The 26,387-nt window shown below is 59.8% G+C and overlaps 2 protein-coding genes across 2 annotated transcripts; both read left to right on the top strand.

The window, feature by feature from the left end:
- Nucleotides 1-94: 94 nt before the first annotated feature.
- GET3 (guided entry of tail-anchored proteins factor 3, ATPase) lies at nucleotides 95-10,004 on the top strand. The gene is made up of 7 exons (XM_073319108.1): nucleotides 95-423; nucleotides 1,217-1,364; nucleotides 1,988-2,136; nucleotides 4,704-4,854; nucleotides 5,252-5,359; nucleotides 8,584-8,781; nucleotides 9,344-10,004. Exons 1-7 carry the CDS (start codon nucleotides 263-265, stop codon nucleotides 9,473-9,475), a joined length of 1,047 nt encoding a protein of 348 aa, XP_073175209.1. The 5' UTR covers nucleotides 95-262; the 3' UTR covers nucleotides 9,476-10,004.
- A 3,160-nt stretch (nucleotides 10,005-13,164) lies between these two features.
- Nucleotides 13,165-23,226, top strand: BEST2 (bestrophin 2). Its single transcript, XM_073318212.2, has 10 exons — nucleotides 13,165-13,708; nucleotides 16,501-16,679; nucleotides 16,956-17,050; nucleotides 17,550-17,783; nucleotides 19,057-19,211; nucleotides 20,130-20,207; nucleotides 20,572-20,724; nucleotides 20,992-21,072; nucleotides 21,314-21,468; nucleotides 22,100-23,226. The coding sequence occupies exons 2-10, from the start codon at nucleotides 16,528-16,530 to the stop codon at nucleotides 22,677-22,679; spliced, it is 1,683 nt and encodes a 560-aa protein (XP_073174313.1). The 5' UTR covers nucleotides 13,165-13,708; nucleotides 16,501-16,527; the 3' UTR covers nucleotides 22,680-23,226.
- The last annotated feature ends 3,161 nt before the right edge of the window (nucleotides 23,227-26,387 follow it).

Raw genomic sequence — 26,387 nt, 5'->3', positions numbered from 1 at the left:
TGTCGTAGGGACCAATCAGAGGAGGCAAAGGGGCGGAACTTTTCCGGGCAAAATCAGGATGGGCGGGCTTGTTGTGTGACCCAGTCAGATGATGAGGGGGCGTGGTCGGACTGTACCATTGCTGTAGACTGCGGGGGACAGTACGGCGAGCGTGACGGGGTAGGGCGGCCCAGCTCCCTCTTCTGTCGCTGCGTGTTCACTCTGTGCTTCCTCCTCCGCGAATGGTCTGGCGCAGCACCGAGTCACGTGAGCCGGTTCCAAGATGGCGGCGGCGGGGTCCGGCTGGGGGCTGGAGGCGGACGAGTTCGAGGACGCCCCCGATGTGGAACCGCTGGAGCCGACGCTGAGCAACATCATCGAGCAGCGGAGCCTCAAGTGGATCTTCGTGGGGGGGAAGGGAGGAGTGGGCAAAACCACTTGCAGGTGAGGGGGGTGGGTTAGACTGTTACAGCTGGCGGAGGGCCTGAGAGCGTGCGTGGCTGTACCACTATGGGGGAAGAAGGGGTGGCAAGGCCACCTGTGGGGTTGGGATGTACCATTATGGGGGGGGGAAGAGGAGCGGTTGGGGCTTGGGAAGGCCACCTGAAGGGGTTGGGATGTACCATTATGTAGAGAGAAGGGGGAGTGGTTGGGATGTACCATTACTTTGGAGAGGGAGGGATGACGGTTGGGAGTGTCGAGGCCCCTAGGAAGGGTTGGATGTACCATCACGGGGGCAGTTTGCGGCTGCCTGTAGATGAGGGCCCAATAGAATGGACCATGGCAGTATATAGGGAGAATGACACCACCTGTAGGCTAGAAGGGTTGGGATGTACCATTGTGTAGGGGAGAGGTGTGGGAAGATCGTTTAGAGGGGTTGGGATGTACCATGATAGCGAGGTTGGGCATGTTATTACTATGGGGGTGGCGAGGGGGATAACTTGTGAGGAGTGCTTGGGATATACCATTGCACCAAGGAACAAGACTCTTCTACTGGTGTACTTGGTATGTACCAGTATGCTGGGGGGGGGGGAGAATAGGAGAACAGACTACTTGCAGGGGAGCCGGAATCTACCATTGCAGCTGGGCAGGGGGGGTGAGATGCTTCCTGCAGGGGAGAGTTGAAAGTGCCCCCTGCCCCCCTATCCCACGCCTCACCCCTCCTGCTATTCCCAACCCCTTGGATTTCCCAGAGCTATTCTCCTTCTCACACCCACTGACTTGTCCCCCGCAACAGCTGTAGCCTGGCCGTGCAGCTGTCAAAGGTGCGCGAGAGCGTCCTCATCATCTCCACCGACCCAGCCCACAACATCTCTGATGCCTTCGACCAGAAATTCTCCAAGGTCCCCACGAAAGTCAAGGGCTATGACAACCTGTTTGCAATGGTGAGTTAGGGCTGGTGGGCGGGGAGGGGGCAGGAGAGGAAGGAGGAAGAGGATGGGTTTCCAATGGCTCATTTTGCCACATGCAGGGCTGGAGCGGAGTCCCCCAGTGCTTGCAGTGACAGACCCAGGAGTCCTGCTTCCAAGTTGCCTGTTTTAACCACGCGATCAAGCTTCTTAGAACTGGGAAGAGAGGGGGAAGAGTCCTGACTCAGTTTCCCTTCGTTCAGCCTTTAGCCCCCACTTCCCTTTCAGAGGCAAGAGTTAGAGCCTTGGAGTCCTGACTCCTAGCCCGTCCGTCCCGTTCCCCCCACCACCACCACCACTCAAAACACTAGACCACACTCCCAAAGCAGGGAATAAAACCCAGGAGTCCTGGCTCCCAGTTCTCGCTGCTCTAACCACTAGACCCCACTCCCCTTCCAGAGCAGAGAATAGAATCCAGCAGCTCTGGTTCCTAGCCCCTGTTCTAACCCATCAGGCATTCTGAAATGTGTTCATCTCCCCTCTGTCATGCTCTCATGTGGAAGGCAAGAGCTGGTGCTGAGCCAACAAGTCTCCCATCATTTGGACAGCGAAGGCCACTCTTCGCTAAATGCTTGCCCCCTTCTCTTCCCTTTCCCCAGGAGATCGACCCCAGCCTGGGGGTGGCTGAGCTCCCGGATGAGTTCTTTGAGGAGGACAACATGCTGAGCATGGGCAAGAAAATGATGCAGGAGGCCATGAGCGCCTTCCCCGGCATCGATGAGGCCATGAGCTATGCGGAGGTGATGAGGTGAGCTCGGCAGCCTGGCACTGGCCCATGATACTTGCCTGAAGAGATTGGGAAGCTTAGTTGATGTTGGAATAGATCTGACAAAAGGGTGACAAGGGCAGGCCGCCTATCACAGAGGAGGAGAGGTTGGGGACAGACTACCTGTGGTAGGGGAGGAGGGGTTGGGATGTACCATTATGTGGGGAAAGGAGAAGGGGTTGGATGTGCTGTCAAGGCAGGGGTTGAGACCACCTATAGATGAGGGTCACTAGAATGTACGATTACAGCACTGTGGGTGGGAATGAGACCATCTGTCAGTGAAAGAGGACTGTCTTCTATATAGGTTCTCATACTGCACTTGTCACTGGTCTGAGCACCTTCCTGTAGTGTGTTAAGCAATGTGGCTGCACATCTGTCACATGGGGATGGGACGGGGGGTAAGAGACCATCAGCAAGGGGGTGGAGTGTACCATTATAGTCAGAAGGCGGCTATAGGTCTTCAAGGTGGATACGTTTCCCCCCCCACATCCGCATGGCATCATGCTTGGGCCTGTGAGATCTGGGTTCACCTGCTGACTCTGCGTGCGTAGCTGTTGGCAGGGTCAGAGGGATGACCTAATGGACAGGGCATAAACTCAAGACCTCTATTTGCCCGAGGTGTCTGCTGTGACTACGGGCTAGTGGCTGTGGCTGTTAGGGCCTCGGTTCCCCAGCTGTAAAGCGGAACTAAGAGCATTTCCCTTGTCCAGCTCTTCTGTTTGCCCTGCAAGCTCTTTGGGGCAGGGCTTCCCACACTGTGCAGCACCTGACACAGTGGGACCCTGATCTCTGCTCGGGCCTCTAGGCTCGATCATAATATTACAGTTATTGAGAACAATCACAAAGGCTTCTCAAAAAAAGAAAAGGAGGACTTGTGGCACCTTAGAGACTAACCAATTTATTTGAGCGTAAGCTTTCGTGAGCTATAGCTCACTTCATCGGATGCATACTGTGGAAACTGCAGAAGACATGATATACACAGAGACCATGAAACGATACCTCCTCCCACCCCACTCTCCTGCTGGTAATAGCTTATCTAAAGTGATCACTCTTCTTACAATGTGTATGATAATCAAGTTGGGCCATTTCCAGCACAAATCCAGGTTTTCTCACCCTCTGCCCCCCCCCCCCCCCCCAAAAAACACACACACACACACTTGCTCTCCTGCTGGTAATAGCTTATCCAAAGTGACCACTCTCCCTACAATGTGCATGATAATCAAGGTGGGCCATTTCCAGCACAAATCCAGGTTATCATACACATTGTAAAGAGAGTGGTCACTTTGGATGGGCTATTACCAGCAGGAGAGTGAGTTTGTGTGGGTGGGGCGGAGGGTGAGAAAACCTGGATTTGTGCTGGAAATGGCCCAACTTGATTATCATACACATTGTAAGGAGAGTGATCACTTTAGATAAGCTATTACCAGCAGGACAGTGGGGTGGGAGGAGGTATTGTTTCATGGTCTCTGTGTGTATATAATGTCTTCTGCAGTTTCCACTATATGCATCCGATGAAGTGAGCTGTAGCTCACGAAAGCTCATGCTCAAATAAATTGGTTAGTCTCTAAGGTGCCACAAGTCCTCCTTTTCTTTTTGCGAATACAGACTAACACGGCTGCTACTCTGAAAGGCTTCTCAGCGAAGCATTTGGAAATGTAAACCAAGCAGAAGCAAAACCCATTCCCTCCGCAGCGTGTAGTTCACCTGGGACTCTTGACTATGGGAATGAAATTCTAGGTAGCCAATCCCAGTCCAGATCCACCCCCATCTGACAGCTGATTGAGCCATCCAGCTCCTGTCTAACGTGGCCAGAGTTCTGGGAATCCACCCACTGTGCCACCCACTGTGCCAATTTGTGCCAAGCATGGAAAGGACCACAGAGGGTGAACTCCCCGCTAGGTGCCACTGCTCAGCCTGTGTGGGGGCCTATCTAGGGGACTTAGTTACCCAAGTGTGAGTTTATTACAGTAGGGAGGGGAGATATGGAGAACAAGCCCCTCCCCTGCACGTGGAAGGGCACTCTAGGCCAGTGGTTCTCAAAGCCGGTCTGCTGCTTGTTCAGGGAAAACCCATGGCACGCCGGACCAGTTTGTCTACCTGCTGCGTCCGCAGGTTCAGCCGATCGCGGCTCCCACTGGCCACGGTTTGCCGCTACAGGCCAATGGGGGATGCGGGAAGGGCGACCAGCATGTCCCTTGGCCCACACCACTTCCCGCATGCATCTGATGAAGTGAGCTGTAGCTCATGAAAGCTTATGCTCTAATAAATTTGTTAGTCTCTAAGGTGCCACAAGTCCTCCTTTCCATTACAGAGAGGTGCTCTGGGATGTACCATTATGCAGGACAAGATCACCTCCAAAGGTGAGGGAGGGAGGACAGAGCCCTCTGATATATACTACAGCCAGGGAGGCGGGAGACTGGTTTGCATAGTCTGACACCTTTTACCAGCACTAGGGAGAAGGGAAGGGGGGTTCCCCAGAGTCTTGTGGGAATGAGCTGAGTGGGGTTTTGCTCCCAACCCTGGTGCTAATGTCTGTCTGGCACATACAGGCTGGTGAAGGGGATGAATTTCTCCGTGGTGGTGTTCGACACAGCCCCTACTGGGCACACACTGCGACTGCTCAACTTCCCCACTATCGTGGAGCGGGGCCTGGGACGCCTGATGCAGATAAAGAACCAGATCAGCCCCTTCATATCTCAGGTAAGTGGGGAAGGGAGCTGGGGAGCCATTGCATGGTTCTTCTCGGCAAGTAGCTTTCTTTCTAGATCTGGGTGGGGTTGAGCTAGACCGTGGGCTGGGCCCTGGTGTGCAGCGTTCGATTGCTCTGGCTTGGGTCATGGTGTGTCGCACTCAACGGCTCTGATCTGGCGTGGGCCCTCATGGGTATGGCTCTGTATTCCTCTGGCGTAAGTCAGGTTGGGTTTGGCTGGGGCTATGGGACACCCCGTCCTGGGGTCCAGCTGGCTGAGCCTGCCGTGGGACTGCATCCAGCTCATGGCCCTGTTGGGCTCGGAGCGCTAGCTACTGGCCGGTTCTCTGAGCTGAGCTGTGGCATTGAATCACTATTAACCCTGCCTCCCTCCCCGTCTCTCTCCAGATGTGTAACATGCTTGGCCTGGGGGACATGAATGCCGACCAGCTGGCCTCCAAGCTGGAGGAGACGCTCCCCGTCATCCGGTCAGTGAGCGAGCAATTCAAAGACCCGGTAAGAACTCAACAAGGGGGAAGTGGCGGGTCCATCGTTGCCTTTTTTGTCTGAGCCCAGCACCCGCACAGAACGCAGTGAAGACTCAAGGCACGTAGTGCTTAGACACTGTCACAATTAGTATCTGTCTGTATTCCAGTAGCACCCAGAGGCCCCGACCCGGCCCCATTGTGCTGGGTGCTGGGACCTACACGTATAGATCCTAAGGCTAGAAGGGAGCAGTGTGATCATCTAGTCCAGGGGTTCTCAAACTTCATTGCTCCACGACCCCCTTCTGACAACAAAAATTACGACAGGACTCCAGGAAAGGGGACCAAAGCCTGAGCCCACCCAAGCCCCACCACCACGGGGGGAAAGGGGGCCAAAGCCACACTGCCCCAGGCAGGGGGCCTATAACCTTAGTCCCTCTGTCCAGGGCTTGGGCTTTGTCCCTGGGCCCCAGCAAATCTAAGCCAGCCCTGGCAACTCTATTAACATGGTTTGAGAACCGCTGGTTAGTCTGACTTGTAGGGCACCGGCCTGAATTCATTCCTGTCTGAACTAGAGCAGAAAAACAGCCAGTCAAGAGTTAAAAATTGCCAGTGATGGAGGATGCACCAGAGCCCTTATTAAGTTCTTCCAGTGATAAATTACCCTCCATGCCTCCACCTTTCCATCTGAATTGTTCCAGCTTCCGCATCCAGCTGTTGGAGTTTGTTGGGCAGTTCAGTCTAGCAGACAAAGCTCTATGATCTGGTCCCCAGGGATGTACTTACAGACTGTGATCAGGTCAGCCCTTAGCCTTCTCCTTAATCTAAATAGACTCACTCCTTGAGGCCAGCACTGTAAGGCATGTTTTCCACCCCTTTCCTCTCATGGCCGTTCTCTGAACGGTATCAAAGAGCTTACAGTTAAGGCCTCTGTCTACGTTCTTACCTGGCTCTTGTGGCCTGAGCTTGTCTACACTTGCGAGTTAACGCGGATTAACGTACGATGCAAATTTAAAGTACACCAGCTGTTCCTGATGAACTCTGTGTTCTTTGTTCCTGTTTAGCTGAACCTATTTTGAAATCTGTTGTGATGGGCTCAGATCCAATCTTTGCAGCATCCCTGCGAGGAAGGGGGGAAGCTCCCGCCCCATTTTCACATGAGGCACAAAGAGGGTTAAATGATTTGCCCGGGGCTCTGTTGCAGAGCCTGGGGGAGAGCCTAGTTTCTTGAGTCCCAGGCCAGTCTACACCCAAAAGTTAGACCTAACTGTGTCGTACAGGGCTATGAAAATGTGACGCCCTGAGTACTGGAGTGAGATCAACATGTGTAGTCCAAGGGAAGGATTCTTTCATTGACCTAGCTACTGCCTCCCGGAGAGGTGGATTCCCTACATCAAGGGGGAAAAACTCCTTCAAGTGTTAGTAGCCAGGATTGGGTAGGAAGGGGAGGGATCTTTTCGGTTGGGATGGCAACATCCCTGCAGCACCTGTCACCCAGACATCTCAGCAGTCCATTGGCGCTCTTGACATTTGTTTGTCCCTCCCTTTGGGACAGTGAAACTGGACCGGTCAGTTTGACCCCCTTGGTTGGTCAATTTCCAGTTCTCTGGCACTAGCCCAAGGCTAGTTGCAAACAGGCTTTGGAGAAAGGTGCTCTGTCTGGTATTTGATGCAAACTGGAGTCTGACAGAGTTGGGCTGATTCCTGGTCCCTTTGTTCCTGCACATGGGGCAGGGATGAAGGACACGGCTTCCGGTCACTTTTGTGCTCCCTGCGTTATTGGGGGCCCTGCTGGTGCAAGTTAGAGAAGCCTTGAGGCTGCTCTAGTTGGTGCTGTGATTCCTATGAGCTCCGGGAAGCAGAGAATAGCTATAGGGCATAGGGTTGCCAGTTTTGGTTGGATGTATTCCTGGAGATTTCTTCACGTGACATAATCTTTAATTAAGGACTAATATTAATTCCTGGGGACTCCAGGCCAATGCTGGAGGGTTGGCAACCCTAATAAGGCAGCATACTCCAGCCACCCCACACAGGTGTGCATGGGCAGGGAGGAGGAGTTTCTACCTTTTTAAGGCCCCCTTTGGGCTGCTCCAGCAGCACAATGCAACTGAGCATCAGACCTGGTATTGCCAACGCCCCTTGGGGCGACAGTGAACCCAGCCCCACCAGTCCCTTTGCATTCCTGCGAGGCTGCTGTGGAATTCGCTGCCGCAGGGGGAACCCTCCTGTCTGCCACCATCTGTCTGCCCTGAAAAGCAAAGGGCCGGGCGGGGGCCGTGTCACTTCTCACCCATTATCTGCTGCTCCCAGCTCTGGATGCTGCAGGGCAGACGCTGATTGCCTGGTGGGGTCAGGCAGGAATCCCTTCTCTTCCCACCCCACCCCCACGGGTGCAGTCTTCTCTGATTTAACCTCTTCCCTCCCCTGCCACTGAGCAATGTGGGCTGGGTGGTTAGGACCCCCACACACACAGGTGAGGATCCGGTGAACCATTGGTGGGATCTAGTGTGGCAGCAGTGACCCTGGGCAAGAGGACACGGTGGGTCCCATCCTGGGAGCGGGGATGGGACAGGGCGCTGGGTGGGCCTGTTGATCTAATCCTGCCTGGGAAAGCTCTTTTCTTTTAAAAGCGACTGTGTGTATTTATTTAGTGTTTTGCAGTAGCACCCCCAGCGCTGGCTGCTGGACAGACACAGGACAGACGGATAGCCCCTGCCCCAAAGAACTTCCCAACTAAGCATAAGAAAAGATCATTTTAAATCTGCTCTTAAGCTATGCTGTCCTTGGTTTGGGAGCCTGCCTGGCTTTTAAGTTCCCTTAACAAACTCTTCTTCCTGTGCGTGTTTCCTGCGCAGGTCTCAATCAGTGACATGGGTTTTGGGAGAAGGTTGCATACAGGTCAGTGGGGTGAGATTCTCATTAGCTTTGTACTTTGTTTGCCTTGGGAAGGGAGCATGGTCTAGTGGGAAGAGCAGTGGGGACTCCTGGGTTCTGTTCCCAGCTCTGGGAAGTGAGTAGGGCCAGCAGGTTAGAGTAGGAGAGCTGGGAGCCAGAACTCCTGGGTTCTATCCCCAGCTCTGCCATTGATGTGTTGTGTGATCCTAGGCAGATCTCTTCGATTCTTGGTTTCTCATTTTTCCCCCTCTGTCAAATGGGGGCTAACAGTGCTCCCCCAACACCACCACCCCCCCTCCCCGCTGGGGGTCCTGGAAGGGCCCTGAGAGCAGAGTAACAGTGTCATCCCCCGCCCGGCAGGAGCAGACCACCTTCATCTGCGTCTGCATTGCTGAGTTCCTGTCACTCTACGAGACCGAGCGCCTCATCCAGGAGCTGGCCAAGTGCAAGATCGACACCCACAACATCATCGTCAACCAGCTGGTATTCCCGGACCCGGAGAAGCCCTGCAAGATGTGCGAGGCCCGGCACAAGATCCAGTCCAAATATCTCGACCAGGTAGGGAGGGGGCTGGGCAGCTTCCCCCTGGACCCATACCTCTGGGTTCCCTCTAGCAGACTCCCTGCCCCTGGACTGGGCTCCTCATGGCCTTCTCTACCTCCCCTTCCCGCCTTCCCCACTGGGCAGCTTCCAGCCTTCTCAAACTCCACCCCCCAGGGGCTGGAGTAGGCTCCTTCTCTGGCACGGGAGGCTGAGATCAGTGGGTACAGAGGTGTCCCAGCAGCCAGAACCCCTTTGTTATGGATTCCAGTGGCTCCAGGCGTCTGCCAGCCCAGCCCTGGGGGCCTTAACCCTCCCTGCTGCGACATGAGACCGAGCACTGGCGTAGCAGCTCAGCCCCCCCCCCCCCCCGATCCGGCCTCCAGCTCTGCTGCCCAGTGCCAGCGTGTGACACAGCTTGTCAGGCCTCAGCTCAGCTCGTGGTGGGGCCATGGCACCAAGCAGCGAAGCCCCTTGAGCAGAGAGACCAACGGCCAAATGGGACCACAGAGCCTGTGCCCCCTCTGGGGTGGGGGTGGGGGGAGGCTGGTTCTCTCTCACCTCTCCCCACCCCCCGCAGATGGAGGACCTGTACGAAGACTTCCACATCGTCAAGCTGCCGCTGCTGCCCCACGAGGTGCGAGGAGCCGACAAAGTCAACACCTTCTCCAGCCTCCTCCTGGAGCCCTACAAGCCGCCCAGCGCCAACTAGGGATGTGCGGTCGCTGCTCCGGTCTGGATCATTCCACTTTGTCAGTTACACACCAGGACCCCGCCTCCCCCCCTCGCAGAGCACAATCCTTCCTGCCCTGTCTGTCACATGATAGGGAGGCTTGCAGTCAGCAGGGGTGGGGGGGGGTCGTATTTATTTCCCCTTCCAAGGAGGGGCAGGATCTCTCTGCCACAGGGAGAATACTGGATTCCCTCCCTCCCCTTAACACAGCCCCCCCCCACCCCCCCGGTAGTCTCAAGGCTGCATTAAAAACCAGCAATCCACGTCCTTCTCCCCCTTCCCTTCCGTAGGGGGCTACACCACTACAGGTCACTAGATGGGTCCCTTGTCTTTCCCCTCCCCTCTTTCTCCCAGCATGCTCTGCTGCTCCCCCCCTCGCTGGAGGGGGTTCTCCGGGTGCTGGGAGTCAGAGGGGGCTCTGCCAGGTGTTGTACAAAGCCGAGGCCCCAAAGCTTAAGGAAAAACATGTAAATAATAATAATAATAATAAAAAAATCTGAGGAAAGTATAGCTGTGGGGTGTTCTTGCGGGGAGGGGCTGGGACTTTCTTTGCGTGAGAGAGGGGCTGCACATGGGAGTGGGGTGCCCCTTGGCCCAGCAGAGGTGGGTGTCAGCAGGGAGCCTCTACATGGCACAGCCCACATGGCTTCCTGCAGGGTGGTCGCTGTCCTGTGTGGGGACTCAAGCCTTGATTTGGAGGCAGTACCATGGGGGGGTGCGGCGAGGGCTCCCTGGTTCTGGTTCCCAGCTTGGAAAGGCGTGGGGTCTAGCGAGTGGTTAGAGCAGGGACACGGGGCGTCAGGATGCCTGGGTTCTGTCGCCCCCACTCTCTGCACCAGTGACGCAGTGCAGAGGGGCTGGGGAAGGACAGTCATCCCTCTGTGGGTGCGATTGATCTATTGACAAGGGGGTTGGTGTGGGGATGGAGCCTAGTGACTGTTCTCCCACAGAAGGGAGAAAAGCAACTCCTGGCACTGGTGGGGGAGCAGGGCTGGATTCTCAGTCACTCCATCCTTGCATGTGGGCTGAGGGGGTGGGGCTTCAAGTCCCCTTGGCGTTCCCTGTATTCTGGGCCCCAGCATCAGTTAGAGCAGCCCATCTGTCGCTCGGCTCCCCTTGCCTCCTGTGGGCAGCTTCCTCCAGCGTGGAGGGGGATGCAGCTTCCTGTTCAAGTCCGCATCTCCTGGCAAGGCAGGTTGGCGGCTGAGGCCCTCAAACTCATGACCCCCAAGCTCTCTGTACGATGAGAGCCCCAGTCTTCCGTGGGGGAACCTCTCGACCCCCTAGAGAGCTGTAAGGTTGTTCATCCAGGGAGGGCTGGATGAACAATCATCCGGTGGATAATGATTTCAAGTGCCAGCCAGGAGGCCAGGCCCTCCGACAGGATCCCCCTGCAATGGCTGGGAACAGGGAGCAAGCCAAGATGCCATTGTTCCCTCCCCCCCCCCGGCACTGGAGACCCCAGATCTCGAGTGGGGGCTGCCCCCAGAAACCCCCCTTCCCTCCATGGGTTTGGTGACCTGGTTCCTTCCCTGACAGCAAATGGAGCAAACTGGGGTGACCCCGGTTTGAATCCAGCCCCCTGTCAATTGCCTCTGCTTGGTGGAATTGGGCCCGGAGGCTGTTATTAAATTGGGCTTGGCAGGGTGCTGGGGGCCTACCCCCTGGCCCATCTCTGCTGCCCTGCTCTGCCTGGGCACTGGGGGAAGGGGACCAAGCGCCTGTCTTGTTTGCCTGGCTCCTTCCCAGCCGCTTGAGGCTCTGCCGGGAAGCTGGAGGGGGGATTGCACCAGCCTTATCTCCAGGGGCTTCAAATGATGGTCATTAACGAGGAGGGTGGGTCTTGTGCAGGGGTTCTCAAACTGGGGGTTGGGGTTGTGAGCTTATGACATGGGGGGGTCACAAGCTGTTGACGTCCACCCCAAACCCTGCTTTGCCTCCAACATTTATAATGGTGTTAAATATGTAAAAACATGTTTTTAATTCATAATGCGGGGTTGACCCCCTTTCACATGGGAAGCCTCTGAGTGCACCAGGACAACAGATTGAGAACCCCTGGTCTTGTGGATCAAAGCCAACAGTAGGAGCCAGGACTCCTGGGTTCTCTCACTAGCTGAGGGGGGAGTGGTGTCTAGGTGTTACAGCAGGGGGGCTGGGAGCCAGGACTCCTGGGTTCTCTCACTAGCTGAGGGGGGAGTGGTGTCTAGGGGTTACAGCAGGGGGGCTGGGAGCCAGGACTCCTAGGTTCTAGCACTGGGGGGTGGGGGGAGCAGGGCCTAGTAGTCAGAACAGCACAGTGGGAGCCAGGACTCCTCGGTTCCCTTCTTAGGTGGGGCCGTGGCTGGGCCTCCCAGACTCTGGCTTTGCCTGGGCCGGAAGGGCAGGCTACAGCTTCTCCCGCTGCCGTCTCTGCCCGCGCTCGCCCGCAGCAGGGCTGTGAGGCGTCAGCGATGGGGTCGTGAAACACGTGGGGCCCCGTGTGCGTCCAGGAGGGGGTTATGTAAGTCTCTCCGCGTCCGTGTCTGGAACTTGCGTCTGCCCCAGCAAGGGGCTGGGGGGGCTCATTAGTGCCGACCCGCTCAGCCGTGTGTCTCCAAGCTGCCCAGCAAGGCGGTGGGCACCAGTGCTGATCTTAAAGGGCAAGTGCCCTGCTCATGGCTATTTCCTGTTAGTGCATGAGGGGGTGGGTTTCAGAGCTGGGGTGTTGACTCTGCCCAGTAGGGCCTGCTCTGGGAGGGGAGTTGGGTTGAGGGGTTAGGGCAGGGAGTCAGGACTCCTGGGTTCTACAGCCATCATTTGCAGGGGTGCCGGGCTGCCAGAACAGTATCAGCCCCACTCCCTTGTGCTGGGAGTGATGCCTCCCTTCCCCTCCACGCTACCCACCCCACTGCCTAACCCGGCACAAGCTGCCCCCTCCTCGCTTGCCAGCCCTGGCTTTGCAGACAAACAGGAAGGGGGGTGGGGGGGAGTGCAGGTAGGTCCATGTGCCAGGGAGGAGCTGGGAGAGGAGATGATGGGGGAAGGGGGGGTTCAGGCCTGGTATTGCATCAACCTCTGGCTAGGTGCTGCCCCAGTGACCCCTGCCAGCCCATGTGTGGGGAGGGGTTGATGTGTGTTGCTCTGGGGCAGGGCTGAGCTCACCCTGCCCTAGGCCACCAGCAGGGAGCCCCCAGCCCGCATTGTTTCCAGAGGGCAGGGCAGGGCTGATGGGGGGGGGGGGCAGCTGGGTGCTTAGTCAGATATGTGCTGGGTTTGCACCAGCCCCTGCCCACAGGCACAGCAGCTGCCTTGCTCATTATGGTCGTGATCATCACCCCACTTAGCAGTGCCCCAGGGCCCTGCTCGCTTGGGTCACACCTGGCCAGGGGCTGAGGGCAGGACCCAGCACCCCCCTCCCAGGAATCCTGGCTACCAGTCCACCCTTGCTCCAACCACTAGACTCCATTCCCGCCCCCTGGCCAGGGAGAGAACCCAGGAGTCCTGGCTCACAACCCCCCTGCTCCAACCACCAGACCCCACTCCCCTCCCAGAGCCAGGTATAGAACCCAGGAGTCCTGGCTCCCAGTTCCCCCCTTACTCCAACCACTAGACTCTCTTCCCTGCCCCCACCCCAGCCAGGTATACAACCCAGGAGCCCTGGCTCAAAACCCCCCCATTCTACCCACCAGACCCCACTTCCCCCCTCCCCCCCAGAGCTGGGGAGAGAACCCAGGAGTCCTGGCTGCCCTGCATTTCTGGGAAGGGGGGTTGCAAAACTCTGGAGAATGTGCTGGGGGCTTTGGAGACTCCCGGCTGGAGAAAGTCCATTGTCTGGGCTGTTTGCCTACTGAGGAATCAAGCCTTGGAGGTGTTGACTTGTCAAACAGAGCCAAGGAAGAAGCCAATACAGGAGGGAGGGAGCCGGTTGCCTCAGGCCCCATGTGTAGGGGGGGTTCTGAGAGGACAAAGGTCAGAGGGGTGGGCACTGAGGTATTTAAACAGCAGCCCAGGGGAGTGGGGTCTCTTTAAGCAGCTGCAATAGCTCCTTGGTGTCCCGCTGCCAGCTGCTGGAGGTCCCTGGGTGTCTTCACCTGCTTAGCAGCCAGCTCCTCCCCAGGCCCTGTCTCCTTTTGCCCCGCCCCAGGAGAAGAGTGGGGATAGATTTGCTGCCTTCAGTTTAATTTCTCTTCCACCAGCGTCTGATTGCAAAGAGACCCGGAAGATCCAGACAAGGTCAGTGCAAAGCTCCCCCAAATCCGAGGCCCCTGCCGTGGTGGGAATGGCGGGTGGGAGTGTGCGGTGCGGAGCAGACAGTGGGGACTTTGGGGTGGGGGGAGTGAGCCTGTATTGGGATCTCCACAGACACCCCCTCTTTCCCCATGGGGAGCTCCGCAGACCTGGCCCTGGGCTGAGCTCCTTTCCAGACTGGAGCCTTGAGCCCTGCCTGTCAAGTCCCAATCCTGCAAAGGATTAGGTGTCATTATGGTAGCGCCCAGGATCAGAACCCCATTGTGCTGGGGGCTGAACAGTATTAGGTGTATTACGGTAGCACCTCAGAGCCCCAGTCATGCTGTACAAGCCCGGGGGTGTGTGTAACTGATGTCAGTAAGTGCCCCCCCACCCCACGCCACCAGTCACAAAATCTCCAGACAGGCGCTGACAAACCTGGTCACCTGAGGGCTGTTTTTATTGGCCCTCTGCTGTCGCAGCTGCTGGAGCCGGACACTTTCAAGCCTTTTTCTGTAGCTAGCAAGGCGAGAAACTCCGGGGAGCGTCTGCTCATCACATGACTCCGGGAGCTGAAGCTTGAAGGACAAAAAGACCCGAGATCAGAAGAATTGTGGTTAAAACAAGGAGTCTCGGAGCAGTTGGGCTAGTTTGAAAGGGGCTGCAATAAAATCCCAATAACGAGTATGAAAATCATTTGGGGGCTCAGAGAGATGACAGGCCTGGCAAGACAGTGAGATCATGAATCTGACCCCTGTCACCCACAGATAGACCCCTGCTAGGTGTTAGAATACTTTGGGAATATTTTTCATAATTGCTCTTTAACTATTGAAATGTGCTCGTTTCTTGTGGTTATCAGACTGGCTGAGCTGGGAATATGATGATAACGGACGGGTTTAGTGGTGGCTGTTGGCGAGCTTGGGAATATGCTGTTAATAGTGACGATCGAATTATTCTTGGAAAGTTTAGTTAGTTGAAGCTTTAAAAATTTACCACTTTAAACCCCCTCCCCCACCTGGATACATTTTGTAACGTCCCTTTGTGGAAAATGGTTTAAACTGGGAGCCAGGACTCCTGGGTTCTATCCCAGCTCTGGGAGGGAATGGGGTCTAGTGGTTAGGGCTGGGGGGAATGGGAGTCGGGATTCCTAGATTCTGTTCCCAGCAATGGGAGGGTGAGTGGGGTCACCTGGTGGTTAGAGTAGGTGGCTGGGAGCTGTGAACAGAACCCAGGAGTGCTGGCTCCCAGCTGCCATGTGTCCCCCTCCTACTCTAAGGGCTAGACATCCCTGCCCAGCTCTGGGAGTCTGATCTAGAGCTCAGAGCGGGGGGGGGGGGGGGGGGGCTGGAGGGTGGGTTCCCTGCTGTATGCAGACCCCGGGGTCACTTAGCTCTGCTGGGAAAGAAGGAATGCTTTTACAAAAGGCCCCTTTCCCCTAAGGCAATAATTGTAGGTGCCTTTTAAGAGCCGGGCAGGTGCGGCTGTGACGACATGGGGGACAGGAGCACAGACTTGCTGCCTCACTTGTATTTTCCCCAGCCTCTTTTCATGCCACTTGCGGGCCGCGTTTGCTCTCTGCCAGCTATTTCAGCCACTTCCTCGATTTCCATTGGGGTCCCGATCTTAGAGGTGGCTGGAGTCTCCCAGCCTAGGGAAATGACCCGCCCCAATGGGCTTACACCCCATTTTGACAGAGGGGTGTTAAGAAGGCAAAAGTTGCTGATCGCCCGTCAAATTCCCTTGGCTCGATCTTGCCTCTGTGTTTCCCTGCGTGTAACTCTCTGGCTTGGGAACACGCCGGCCGCCCTCGGCCCTGTCTTAACCCAAACCCTCCGATAACATTGGCCTTTTCATGGCCACCTGGGCTAAACATAGGGCCTGGCCTTAAAATCTCGATCCCCGGTGCAAAGGAAGGTTCTGGGCTCCTTGCGAAAGGCAAGACAAAGAGGAGGAGCGGGGTGGCATCTTGTGAGTGGAATTTCTTTCTGCAAAGGGCTTTCAAACCTTGCTGGGGGGGGGGGGGAAGCAAAGCAGGCTGGGGACATTAATAATGAATTAGCTGATTCCTGAGCAGTCCAGAAAGGGGGCTGGGTCTGAGATCCTGGTGGGAAGGGACAGACTTGCCATGGGCTGAGTTTCTTTTTTCTTTTCTTTTCTCCCCAATTTCGGGCAAACATCTGGGGGTGAGGGGGAAATTTACAAGGTGGGAATAGTGACTCTGAGTTTACGGGCCGGGGGGGTCTCTTTCGCTGAGGACTGGTTAACATACAGTGAGTTACTAGTGGGTTACGTGAAGTCCCAGAGACTCCACATCCCCCCACCACCCTGCAAGCTGCCTGGGTAGCGCCCCTCCCATCCCCCTCTGTGTCAGGGACTCCCTGCCCCCCATGCCTGGTGCTCTGTGACCCTTCCCCCAGGCCAAGGGCTGTGTGCTCCCCCATTATCCACTTGCACCCTTACTAGGGTCCACATTCTGCCCCCCCCCCCACGCCAGGGGTTCCCTGGGCTCCCCTGTTCCCTCCTTATTTGGATTACGGGAGCCCCAGTCCCGGCCCAGGACCGCACTGTGCCAGGCGCTGTACAGACCCTGCCAACAGACAGGGTGTGCGGGGGAGGTGACACAACCAAGGCTCTAGCGGGGCCACACCTGGCGTGCAGGTGGGTGGCACCAGGCTTGACGAGGGTCGCCCCCAGTCCTGGCACAGGGCGACCCACCTGCCCTCCTGAAATCCCTTCCGCCCTTTCCCGTCTCTGATTTCTCTGGCCCCGTGGCCATCGCTGTCCATGTGTCTCTGCAGGGCCCGTGTCCCCCTCACCACCCCGCCATGACCGTCACCTACACGGCCCGCGTGGCCAACGCCCGTTTCGGGGGCTTCTACAAACTGCTCCTGCTCTGGCGCGGGAGCATTTACAAGCTGCTGTACAAGGAGTTCCTGGCCTTCTTCGCCACCTACCTGGGGCTCAGCCTGACCTACCGGTGAGGGGGGGCCCTTTGCACGCGCGTGTACCCCTGGGCCTGGGCACAGCTGTGGTGGGCGTGCGACTTGCACCCACGCTTGTGGCTCTTTGCACACGTGGGTGGAGAGCAGGCCCCCGGCCCCTCGCACGCTTGTGTGCTTGCACTCTCATGGGGGGGAGGGGCGGGCATCACTTTGCACGTCTGTGTGGGCGCCCCATCCCCGTGCGCGGTCTGTGTGGAAACCCCACGGGCGAGGGCACCGAGCTTCTTGCATTTCTCTCCCTCCCGCCGCAGCTTTGTCCTGGCCGAGGATCAGAAACGCTACTTTGAGAAACTGGTGATTTACTGCAACAACTACGCCAACCTAATCCCCGTCTCCTTCGTGCTGGGTACGAGCCGGGACCCCCCACGTTCCCCGCCCAGCCCCCTGCGTGAGACAGGTGCCCTCCTCCCCCAGGCCCTTTGCCCTCTCTCAGGGCAGGCACTGTAGGGTATATGGGCCCTACTGGATCCCCCCTGTGAAAAAGTGCTGGGAGGGGGCAGAATGCCCCTCTGGGCTGTTTGTAGCGCCATGAGGGGGGATGGGGGGGCGTGGGCTGTGGGTGGGGGCTCAGCTCTCCCACCAGGGAGGGACCAGCCGTGGGTTCGAATCCCGCTAGGCCCCTCAAGCCAGGGCTGGGACCCTCCAGTCGAATGGGGATGAGAGCGAGCGACTCCTGCTGGCCAGCTGGGGAAGGGGCACTAACGGAGCCTCTCCCAGCCCCATTGGACCCCGCTGACCTGTCTGGCTTTGGGGCTTGATGTCCCCGGGCAGGGCTGGGGGCCAGGACGCCGGGGTCCTGTGGCCGGCTCGGCCCCTGACTCCAGGGTTTGTCCCTTTGCCTGCAGGCTTCTACGTCACGCTGGTGGTGAATCGCTGGTGGAGCCAGTACACCTGCATGCCCCTGCCCGACCGCCTGATGTGCACCATCTCCGGCACCGTGCACGGCGGGGACGAGCGAGGCCGGCTTTACCGCCGCACCCTGATGCGCTACGGCAGCCTCTCGGCCGTGCTCCTTCTGCGCTCCGTCAGCACGGCCGTCTTCAAGCGGTTCCCCACCATCGACCACGTGGTGGAGGCAGGTCGGTGCCGGGGGCGGGGGCTCAGCAGGGGGCGCGCGCCTGCCCCGATCAGCTGGGAGACAAAATCCAGGGCCCCTCGCGGCCAGTAAAACGCCACTTCGCATTCGAGCCGCGGGGGGCGCGTTGAACCCTGGCCGGCGTCCGGCACCGGGAATTCCTGACCGCCTCCCGAACGCCCTCCCGCTGCTTCAGCCGTGCCCAGGTCTCACGTCGCGGCCTGATCAAAACCTTGGCGCGGCCGTGCAGCTGTGAAGCAGCCTCCGTGCCAAAAGCAGCCGCATCTCGGCGCCGGGCCAGGGGTCCCTGGATAAACAGCCCCTGCTCCACCCCAGAGGAGGCTGCATCTCAGGGCCGGGCCAGGGGTCCCTGGATAAACCAGCCCCTGCTCCACCCCAGAGGAGGCTGCATCTCAGGGCCGGGCCAGGGGTCCCTGGATAAACAGCCCCTGCTCCACCCCAGAGGAGGCTGCATCTCAGGGCCGGGCCAGGGGTCCCTGGATAAACAGCCCCTGCTCCACCCCAGAGGAGGCTGCATCTCAGGGCCGGGCCAGGGGTCCCTGGATAAACCAGCCCCTGCTCCACCCCAGAGGAGGCTGCATCTCAGGGCCGGGCCAGGGGTCCCTGGATAAACCAGCCCCTGCTCCACCCCAGAGGAGGCTGCATCTCAGGGCCGGGCCAGGGGTCCCTGGATAAACCAGCCCCTGCTCCACCCCAGAGGAGGCTGCATCTCAGGGCCGGGCCAGGGGTCCCTGGATAAACAGCCCCTGCTCCACCCCAGAGGAGGCTGCATCTCAGGGCCAGGCCAGGGGTCCCTGGATAAACAGCCCCTGCGCTCCACCCCTGAGGAGGCTGCATCTCAGGGCCGGGCCAGGGGTCCCTGGATAAACAGCCCCTGCGCTCCACCCCAGAAGCAGCTGCATCTCAGTGCCAGGTGAGGGGTCCCAGTGTAGCATCTGTTTAAAGGGTGGGGGGACTGTCCAGGGAGGCTGACGAAAGGGGCGTCTAACTGGGGGAGGGGCAGGCGGTAACAATCCTCCTCCCCTCCCCCCCCCCGCGCATTGAGGTTGGGGGAGTTTGTGCCCCAGGGGTCCCGGGTGCTCATGCTGGAGGCGAACCCCATGTGCCTCTCCTGCTCCCCCTGGTGGCCAGACCTCGCAGAGACATGTGAGTCCCTGCAGCTGGGGCCGGAGGGGCTGCAGGGCGCAGAGGCCGCAGGTTTGGTCCCCGGCCTGGGTTGTGGGGGCGGCTGGGTGACCCCTTCCTCTCGCCCGCAGGCTTCATGACCCGGGAGGAGCGCAAGAAATACGAGAACCTGACCTCGTCCTACAACAAGTACTGGATCCCCTGTGTCTGGTTCACCAACCTGGCGGCCCAGGCTCGCAAGGAGGGGCGCGTCCGGGACAACTGCGCCCTCAAGATGCTGATGGAGGTGGGTGGAAACGGAGGTGGGGGACTGACTGGGGACGCCTGGGTTCTGTGCCCGGCTCAGGGTGTGGGAGCCCCGGATGCCTGGGTTCTGTGCCCGGCTCGGGGTGTGGGAGCCCCGGATGCCTGCGTTCTGTGCCCGGCTCGGGGTGTGGGAGCCCCGGATGCCTGGGTTCTGTGCCCGGCTCGGGGTGTGGGAGCCCCGGATGCCTGCGTTCTGTGCCCGGCTCGGGGTGTGGGAGCCCCGGATGCCTGCGTTCTGTGCCCGGCTCGGGGTGTGGGAGCCCCGGATGCCTGGGTTCTGTGCCCGGCTCGGGGTGTGGGAGCCCCGGATGCCTGGGTTCTGTGCCCGGCTCGGGGTGTGGGAGCCCCGGATGCCTGGGTTCTGTGCCCGGCTCGGGGTGTGGGAGCCCCGGATGCCTGGGTTCTGTGCCCGGCTCGGGGTGTGGGAGCCCCGGATGCCTGGGTTCTGTGCCTGGCTCTGGATGGGGTGGGAACCCTGGCACCAGGGGTTCTGTGCCCGGCTGTGGGTGGGGAGGGGGGTGGGTCAGCCCTGGCCACCTGGGTTCTGGGTAGGGGCGTGGGAGCCCCGGATGCCTGGGTTCTACCACTTGTCCTACCTGGTTTGAATCCAGGCCCTGGTGGTGACTGGCAAATCCAGGGCCTCATCTGCCAGGTAATGAGTTTGCTGGGTCTCTGCTCAGCCCCCGGCTGGCTGTGTTCTGTCAGCACTAACTGGGGGCTGATGGGGGAGACTGAGCCCTCCCCAGCTCTAGAGGGGACCCCAGTGTGGGGAGACACCTTAGCAGTGGTGGGGGCTCTGCTGGGCAGGGGGCATTTCGTGGGGATGCCCCGAGTCTGTCCCTGGGGGGCTGTAGAGCTGCCCCCCCAGCAGAGATCTGCTCCCCTTTCCCCCCCACAGGAGCTGAATCACTTCCGTGCAAACTGCAGCATGTTATTCCACTACGACTGGATCAGCGTCCCCCTGGTCTACACACAGGTGAGCTCCGACCCCATGGAGTGGAGGCTGGGGGAGCCCGGACGCCAGGGTTCCGGGCCCAGTGCTGGGATGGGGAGGGGCAGGGCTGGGGAGCCCGGACGCTGGGATGGGGAGGGGAGATGATGGGGAGGGGAGGGGCAGTCCGGACGCCGGGGTTCCAGGCCCGGCCCTGGGATGGGATGAAGAGCGGAGGGGCAGGGCTGGGGAGCCTGGACGCTGGGATGGGGAGGGGAGGGGAGGGGCAGCCCGGACGCCGGGGTTCCAGGCCCTGGGATGGGATGGGGAGGGGAGGGGCAGGGCTGGGGAGCCCGGACGCCGGGGTTCTGGGCCCGGCGCTGCCCTGACTCTCCGCCCCCGCCCCCAGGTGGTGACCATTGCCGTGTACAGCTTCTTCGTGGCCTGTCTGATCGGGCGTCAGTTCCTGGACCCAGCCCAGGGCTATGAGGGCCACGACCTGGACCTGTGTGTGCCGGTCTTCACCCTGCTGCAGTTCTTCTTCTACGTGGGCTGGCTCAAGGTGTGGGGCGGGGGGCTGTTCTCTGGCTCCTGGGGGGCGGGGGCAAGACAGGGGTGCAGGTTTGGGGCTGGCAAAGGGGGTCAGGCAGGGTATGAGGGTGGGAAGACTCCCAGAAGGGGTTGGGGGGGCAGGAAGCTGGGGGGGGCGGGACTGGTAGGGGTGTTGGGGGGGCAGGGAGAGGGGCAGGACTGGCAGGGGTTTTGGGGGGGCAGGGAGCTGGGGGAGGGTCTGCCCCCCCCCACTCCAGTTGAGCCCTGCTCCCCCCAGGTGGCTGAGCAGCTGATCAATCCCTTTGGGGAGGACGACGACGACTTCGAAACCAACCTGCTGATCGACCGCAATTTCCAGGTGCTTCCCCCCACCCCGCTGCCAGCCCCATAGACTGTGTGGTCCTGACAGACACCCAGCAGGGACCCTTCCCCCAACTTAGTGTCTGGCTCCAGCTCACCCAGTCAGTCTGGGGCAGAGCCAGGGATAGAACCCAGGAGTCCTGGCTCCCAGCCCTGCCCCCGCTCTAACCACTGGCCCCACTCCCCTCCCAGAGTGGGGGCTAGAACCCAGGGATCCTGACCCCTCCCCTGCCCCCCAGGTCTCCATGATGGCGGTGGACGAGATGTACAATGACCTGCCCCTGCTGGAGAAGGACCGTTACTGGGACGCCTCCAACCCCCGCGCCCCGTACACGGCGGCCACCGTCTTCCTGCTGCACCAGCCGTCCTTCCAGGGCTCCACCTTCGACATGACGTAAGCCTGGGGGAGCTCCCTTGGTTGGCCCCTGGACCACCAGGATCCCAGGGGCACTTGGGCGTCTCTGCTGAGGTCTGACTAAGGCGGATAGGATGGTAACGATGCCGCCCCTTCCTGGAACCTGCTTAGTTCGGAGCCTCCCACCCCAGAGCTGGCTGCAGCTCAGTGCCGGGTGAGGGATCCCTGTATAATGAGGGGCCGTGCCCCACCCCAGAGCTGGCTGCAGCTCAGTGCCGGGTGAGGGATTCCTGTATAATGTGGGGCCGTGCCCCACCCCAGAGCTGGCTGCAGCTCAGTGCCGGGTGAGGGATCCCTGTATAATGAGGGGCCGTGCCCCACCCCAGAGCTGGCTGCAGCTCAGTGCCGGGTGAGGGATTCCTGTATAATGAGGGGCCGTGCCCCACCCCAGAGCTGGCTGCAGCTTAGCGCCGGGTGAGGGACCTCTGTATAGTGAGGGGCCGTGCCCCACCCCAGAGCTGGCTGCAGCTCAGTGCCGGGTGAGGGATTCCTGTATAATGAGGGGCCGTGCCCCACCCCAGAGCTGGCTGCAGCTCAGCGTATGTAGAATGAGCAGCTTTGCCCCACCCCAGAGGTGGCTGCATTCCAATCCCCGGTCTCTCCGTTGCAGGCTGCCCAAGGAGGACATGCAGTTCCAGCCGCTGGAGGAGATCGAGGAGGGGCTGGAGCCGAGCCGCCACGTCCCCCTGCACCTCCTGAACCGGCTGCTGTCCGCGGGGCCCGCCCCGGGCAGCTTCGGCCGGCGCCTCTCGCTGCTGCGCCGCAAGAACAGCTGCGTCTCGGAGGCCTCCACCTCCTACAGCTGTCTGTGCCAGGACACGCAGAGCACGGACTGCAGCTGTGGGCCCCCCGCCCGCCGCCTGCCCCTCAGCGAGGGGCCCTTCGCCCCGGAGCAGCGGGGCTGGGAGGGGGGCGAGGAAGCCGGGCACTGGGCCACAGGCAGCCACGAGGAGGCCTTGCCCGAGGAGTCGGACCTTGCCCAGCAGTCCCAGGTCTCCTTGCTTCACCCCGACAGCGCCGCCCCTGTGGCCGGCGGCTTCCCTTCGCCGCAGGATACGGGGCCCCTCGTGGACACATCCTTCCTCTTGCAGCCTGGAGCCGCCAAGGAGTCCCCCGCCCGGAGCAGCCCCCCCAGCGCCGGCTACCGCCCCTGGCTGCAGAACCCCATCGAGGAGGAGACCACGGCGTGAGCCGGGACGTGCCGCGCAGAGACGCCCTGTGGCCAGGGGAAGGAGGGGCCAAACCCCAGAGCCAGGTGGCCCCCCATAGCCAGGGGGCGCGGCCCCGACACCTAGATGAGATGGCAGAGAGGCCTGGTTCTGGGCCAAAGGTAGCTGAGCCCAGACAGATCTGGTGCTGCCAGATGAACGGTTCAAATGGGGGGGTGCTAATTGGAGGCTCATCAGTGCTCCCCCCCCATCCCCAGCAACCCAGACCCGTCTGCTTCCTGTCTCCCCAGCTACGGGCAGGGCCCTGGTGGTGCAGCACCCCCTGCTGGCTGATCCATGCTGGACCCAGCTCTGGTCCCCTCAACTCTCATCCCCGAAAAACAGGGGGGGGCCCTGCTGCAAACTTCAATCTTGGAGGCATCGTTTCATTAGCGCTGGGTTGCCCCGGCCTCTACCCTCACTCGCCAGCCGGGACTGGACATGGGGGGGGAGGCGGCTGAGATGCGGGGGGAGCCTCACCCCTCTGTGGCTGGGGGAAATGGCTCAATCCCTTTTCTTTCACAGTCTGGCTCCTGCCTTTTTAAATATAATTTTATTAAGCTGCTCTTCAGTGGGGTCTTGTGCAGGGGAGGGTGGTGGGGGCATTGCTGGGAAGGCTGGCTGCAGTATGGCAGGAGCAGCTGTGTGCCTCAGTTTCCCCCTCTGCCACAAGGAACTACTATCACTCAGATCTCTCGTGCAGGGCTGGTGCGCTCTGCTGGACAGAGGCGATGGGGCCAGTCCCACCTCCAGAAACTTAGCTCACGTTTAAAATAAAGTGGGCTGGTGAAGGGGGCGGGGTAGCGGTGCAGGAAACACAGGCCAGGGCCTCTTGACCCAGGTGTTACTGTCTCAGTATCCTCCCAGGGCTGCACCAGGGCTGGTGGCCCCTCTTACCAGCCCAGTGCCTCTGGCTCACATTCCCTCAGTGGGGTACGGAGCCTGGGCTAGGACCCTGCTGGAGAAGTGATGTCGGCCTGTGGCTGGACCAGGAATGCCCCAGGGTGGGACCTGCCCCTGGGCGTAGATGAGGGAAAGGTCCTCATCATTAGCTACAGCACTGCTCCTGCGCACGGCCCTGTTTTCTCACGTTTGTGCCATGGGGGTGGCAGTGGGGAGCTGGTATTTGGCCCCTGGGGGCAGGAGTAGAACCCGGGGGGGGGCCCTGGATGGGGGTGGGCCCTGGATGGGGGTGGGCCAGCAGGTTCAGAGCCTGAGCCTAGTTTGAACAGCTACATCTTCTGCTCTGAGTTGCATCTCAGTGCTGGGCGAGGGAGCTGCATATAAGAAGCAGCTGTGTCCCACCCCAGAGGTGGCTGCATCTGCATATAATAAGGAGCAACTCTCCCAGGTGGTGCTTGAAACCGTTCTCCCTGGGCCCCTGGAGAGCCGGTCTCCCACCGCCGAGCTCAGGGCTTAAAAACCGCTCACATCTGGTAGTAGTCCATGCTGCCCTCACCGCCCTGGGTCGACAGCTCGCGGGGGGCAGGCTCACGTCACGCTCCTAAGAGCCACTGCAGGGCGTGGACAGAAAAACCCCTTGGCTGGCTGCTCCTGGCTGGTAGCACCCAGACCGGCCCTGAGCTCAGCTCACAGGGAGGAGATTCCTGCTGGCCCCCGAGCTCACAGCTGGGCTGGCCAAGCCCCTAAGAGAGAGGGGGCAGAACCAGGGCTGATGGATTGCCCATTGGGGGCAGTTTTTAAGCCCAGACTGACCCCTGGCCTACGCAGCCGAGGGCCCGCTCAGCCAGAATTTGTGCTTGATCTGGGGGGTGGAGTTTGTGGGCGGGTGGCTGGAGATGGTCCCAATTTGCCCTTCTGGTCTCAACCCAAAAACACCTTGAGGGGGTGTAGCTGCTTCACCCTCCCGCCCCCCAGGGCTGGAAAGCCAGGCAGAGCAAGAGCCGGGCCAGCATTGAGGGCACCTGCCCCAACCCGGTTTGATCTGCAGCTGAGTGGCTGGGCTCACAGAAATGCCCAGGGCCAGCTGCTGTGATTAAGAGCGGAAAGGTGGGGGTGTCGTCTCCTTTGAGGGAGGGGGAAAGCAAGGCACAGCCGCTCAGGGCCTGCTTTCGAAGCAGGGAGCTGTCCACATCCCCTGAGTCTGGAGGAATTGGGGGGCTGGACTGAGATGGGTACAGAGTTGGCTCAAGGGCCCCCGGGGCCTCACCGGCCCAGCAGGGAATCACCGTGTCCTTTAACTCCAGCCTCAATCCACCTTCAGCCAAACCAGGTCAAAAAAACTCCAGGCCCCTTAACTCACAGCCAGGTTTTCAACTGAACCAACCCCCCCCCCCCCCAATTGTTTGGCTCCAGTTGAAATTGGCTCAAACCCAGTTTGAATTAAGCCAGAGCAGCTGCTGTTTAGCAAAGGCCAAGGGAAGCAGCCTCAGCCCAGGGGTCCTGTCCAGCTGTGTCTGCGAGAGTAGGCCCTGCTCTCCTGCATGGATGGATGGTTTTAAACCTGCCCCCCCCTGCAGGGCTCACCACGTTGTACAGAGAAAGCCTGTGAGGGCCTGGGGCTGTGGGTCGATCCTGCCACAACTTTTAAACGCCCCAGCTGCTACCTTGCAAACTTTCAGGGCCCGGTCAAGGCAGAGAGAGCCAGATGCCTCAAGGGTGGGGAAACCTAGTGGGGGAGGAGGAATACAGGGGACACGGGGAGCCCCAGCCAGCAGCTTAGGACCACTCCTGCAAATAGAGTTTCCACAGCTGGCTGTAGGGTCCAGACCCCACCTCCTCTTTGCCCCTGGGGCTGAGAAATTGGGAGATTCACACACAGATTTAGCTCCCAGCCAGGAGGAGGAGTAGAGCCTGTGGGACAAGCCCCGAGCAGCCCCAGCCCAGGGGAAGAAGGGGGGTGGGGAAATCTATGATATGAGCTGGAAGGAGTAAATAGGGGCAGAGAACGACGGGCATGGGGGAGTCCCTCCGATGGTGAGAGGTGGGCAGCCAGGGGCGTGGGGGAGAAGTGGAGGAACACACAGGCCCTGCTCCAACACCCTCTCTCTCCAGCAGCACCCAGAGCTGCTCTCATGTTGCAGGAGAGAACTGGGCAGCTGCCCAAGTGCCGGGGGCTCTGCTCAGAGCACGGCAGCTCCTGCCTCCCGTCCTGCTGTTCTCCACCAGCAGCCCCTGGCGCTATGTGCCAGCTTCCCCTGAGGGGGGAAGTTTGTCTCCCCTCGAGCTGCACTTGTTAAGTCCCAGGCCCAGGAGTACCAACCACCCAATGGGAGGGAGCGGGGCTGCTATTCTCTTCTGCAGGCTGGAATCTAGAAGCCGCAGGGAAGATCTATTCCCAGCTCTGCCCCGGGCCTGCTGGGCACCTCAGTTTCCCCATCTGCTAAGTGGGGCTAACACTAGCGACGTTGTCTGGGGACCAGGGAGCTCTGCAGCTGAACAGCGCTAGAGAAGAGCCGATGCTTGGCCGCAGGACTGCGCTGATCCGCCAGGGCCGCTGGAGATTCTCCTGGCACAGGGCAGTTGCTGGGATGGGATGGGCGAGACAGGCCCCAGCCAGATCTCCTGCCTTCAGCTCCAGCGGGCATTGCCTGAGGCAGAGGGCAGGGCTCCCCAGGGAGGGTTAACGCCTCCAGAGGCCAGAGAGAGGGAGAGGTGAGATGGCCCCCGGTGTTGCAGATTGCAGGGAGTTAAGTGCTCCCTGGGCACAGCACACCCTCCCTCCCAGTG

This window comes from Lepidochelys kempii, chromosome 20 (assembly GCF_965140285.1).
Source record: "Lepidochelys kempii isolate rLepKem1 chromosome 20, rLepKem1.hap1, whole genome shotgun sequence".
NCBI lineage: Eukaryota > Metazoa > Chordata > Testudines > Cheloniidae > Lepidochelys > Lepidochelys kempii.
Note: the sequence above shows the minus strand (reverse complement) of the source record. Positions and strands in the feature narration are given on the sequence as shown.

Excerpts from the sequence above, each read along its gene's own strand:
- GET3 (XM_073319108.1), top strand. The coding sequence starts at position 263 with ATGGCGGCGGCGGGGTCCGGCTGGGGGCTGGAGGCGGACGAGTTCGAG. Across the intron at positions 424-1,216 it reads GTGGGCAAAACCACTTGCAG|CTGTAGCCTGGCCGTGCAGC; the intron begins GTGAGGGGGGTG and ends CCCCCGCAACAG. Across the intron at positions 1,365-1,987 it reads ATGACAACCTGTTTGCAATG|GAGATCGACCCCAGCCTGGG; the intron begins GTGAGTTAGGGC and ends CCCTTTCCCCAG.
- BEST2 (XM_073318212.2), top strand. The coding sequence starts at position 16,528 with ATGACCGTCACCTACACGGCCCGCGTGGCCAACGCCCGTTTCGGGGGC. Across the intron at positions 17,051-17,549 it reads CCCCGTCTCCTTCGTGCTGG|GCTTCTACGTCACGCTGGTG; the intron begins GTACGAGCCGGG and ends CTTTGCCTGCAG. Across the intron at positions 17,784-19,056 it reads CGACCACGTGGTGGAGGCAG|GCTTCATGACCCGGGAGGAG; the intron begins GTCGGTGCCGGG and ends TCTCGCCCGCAG.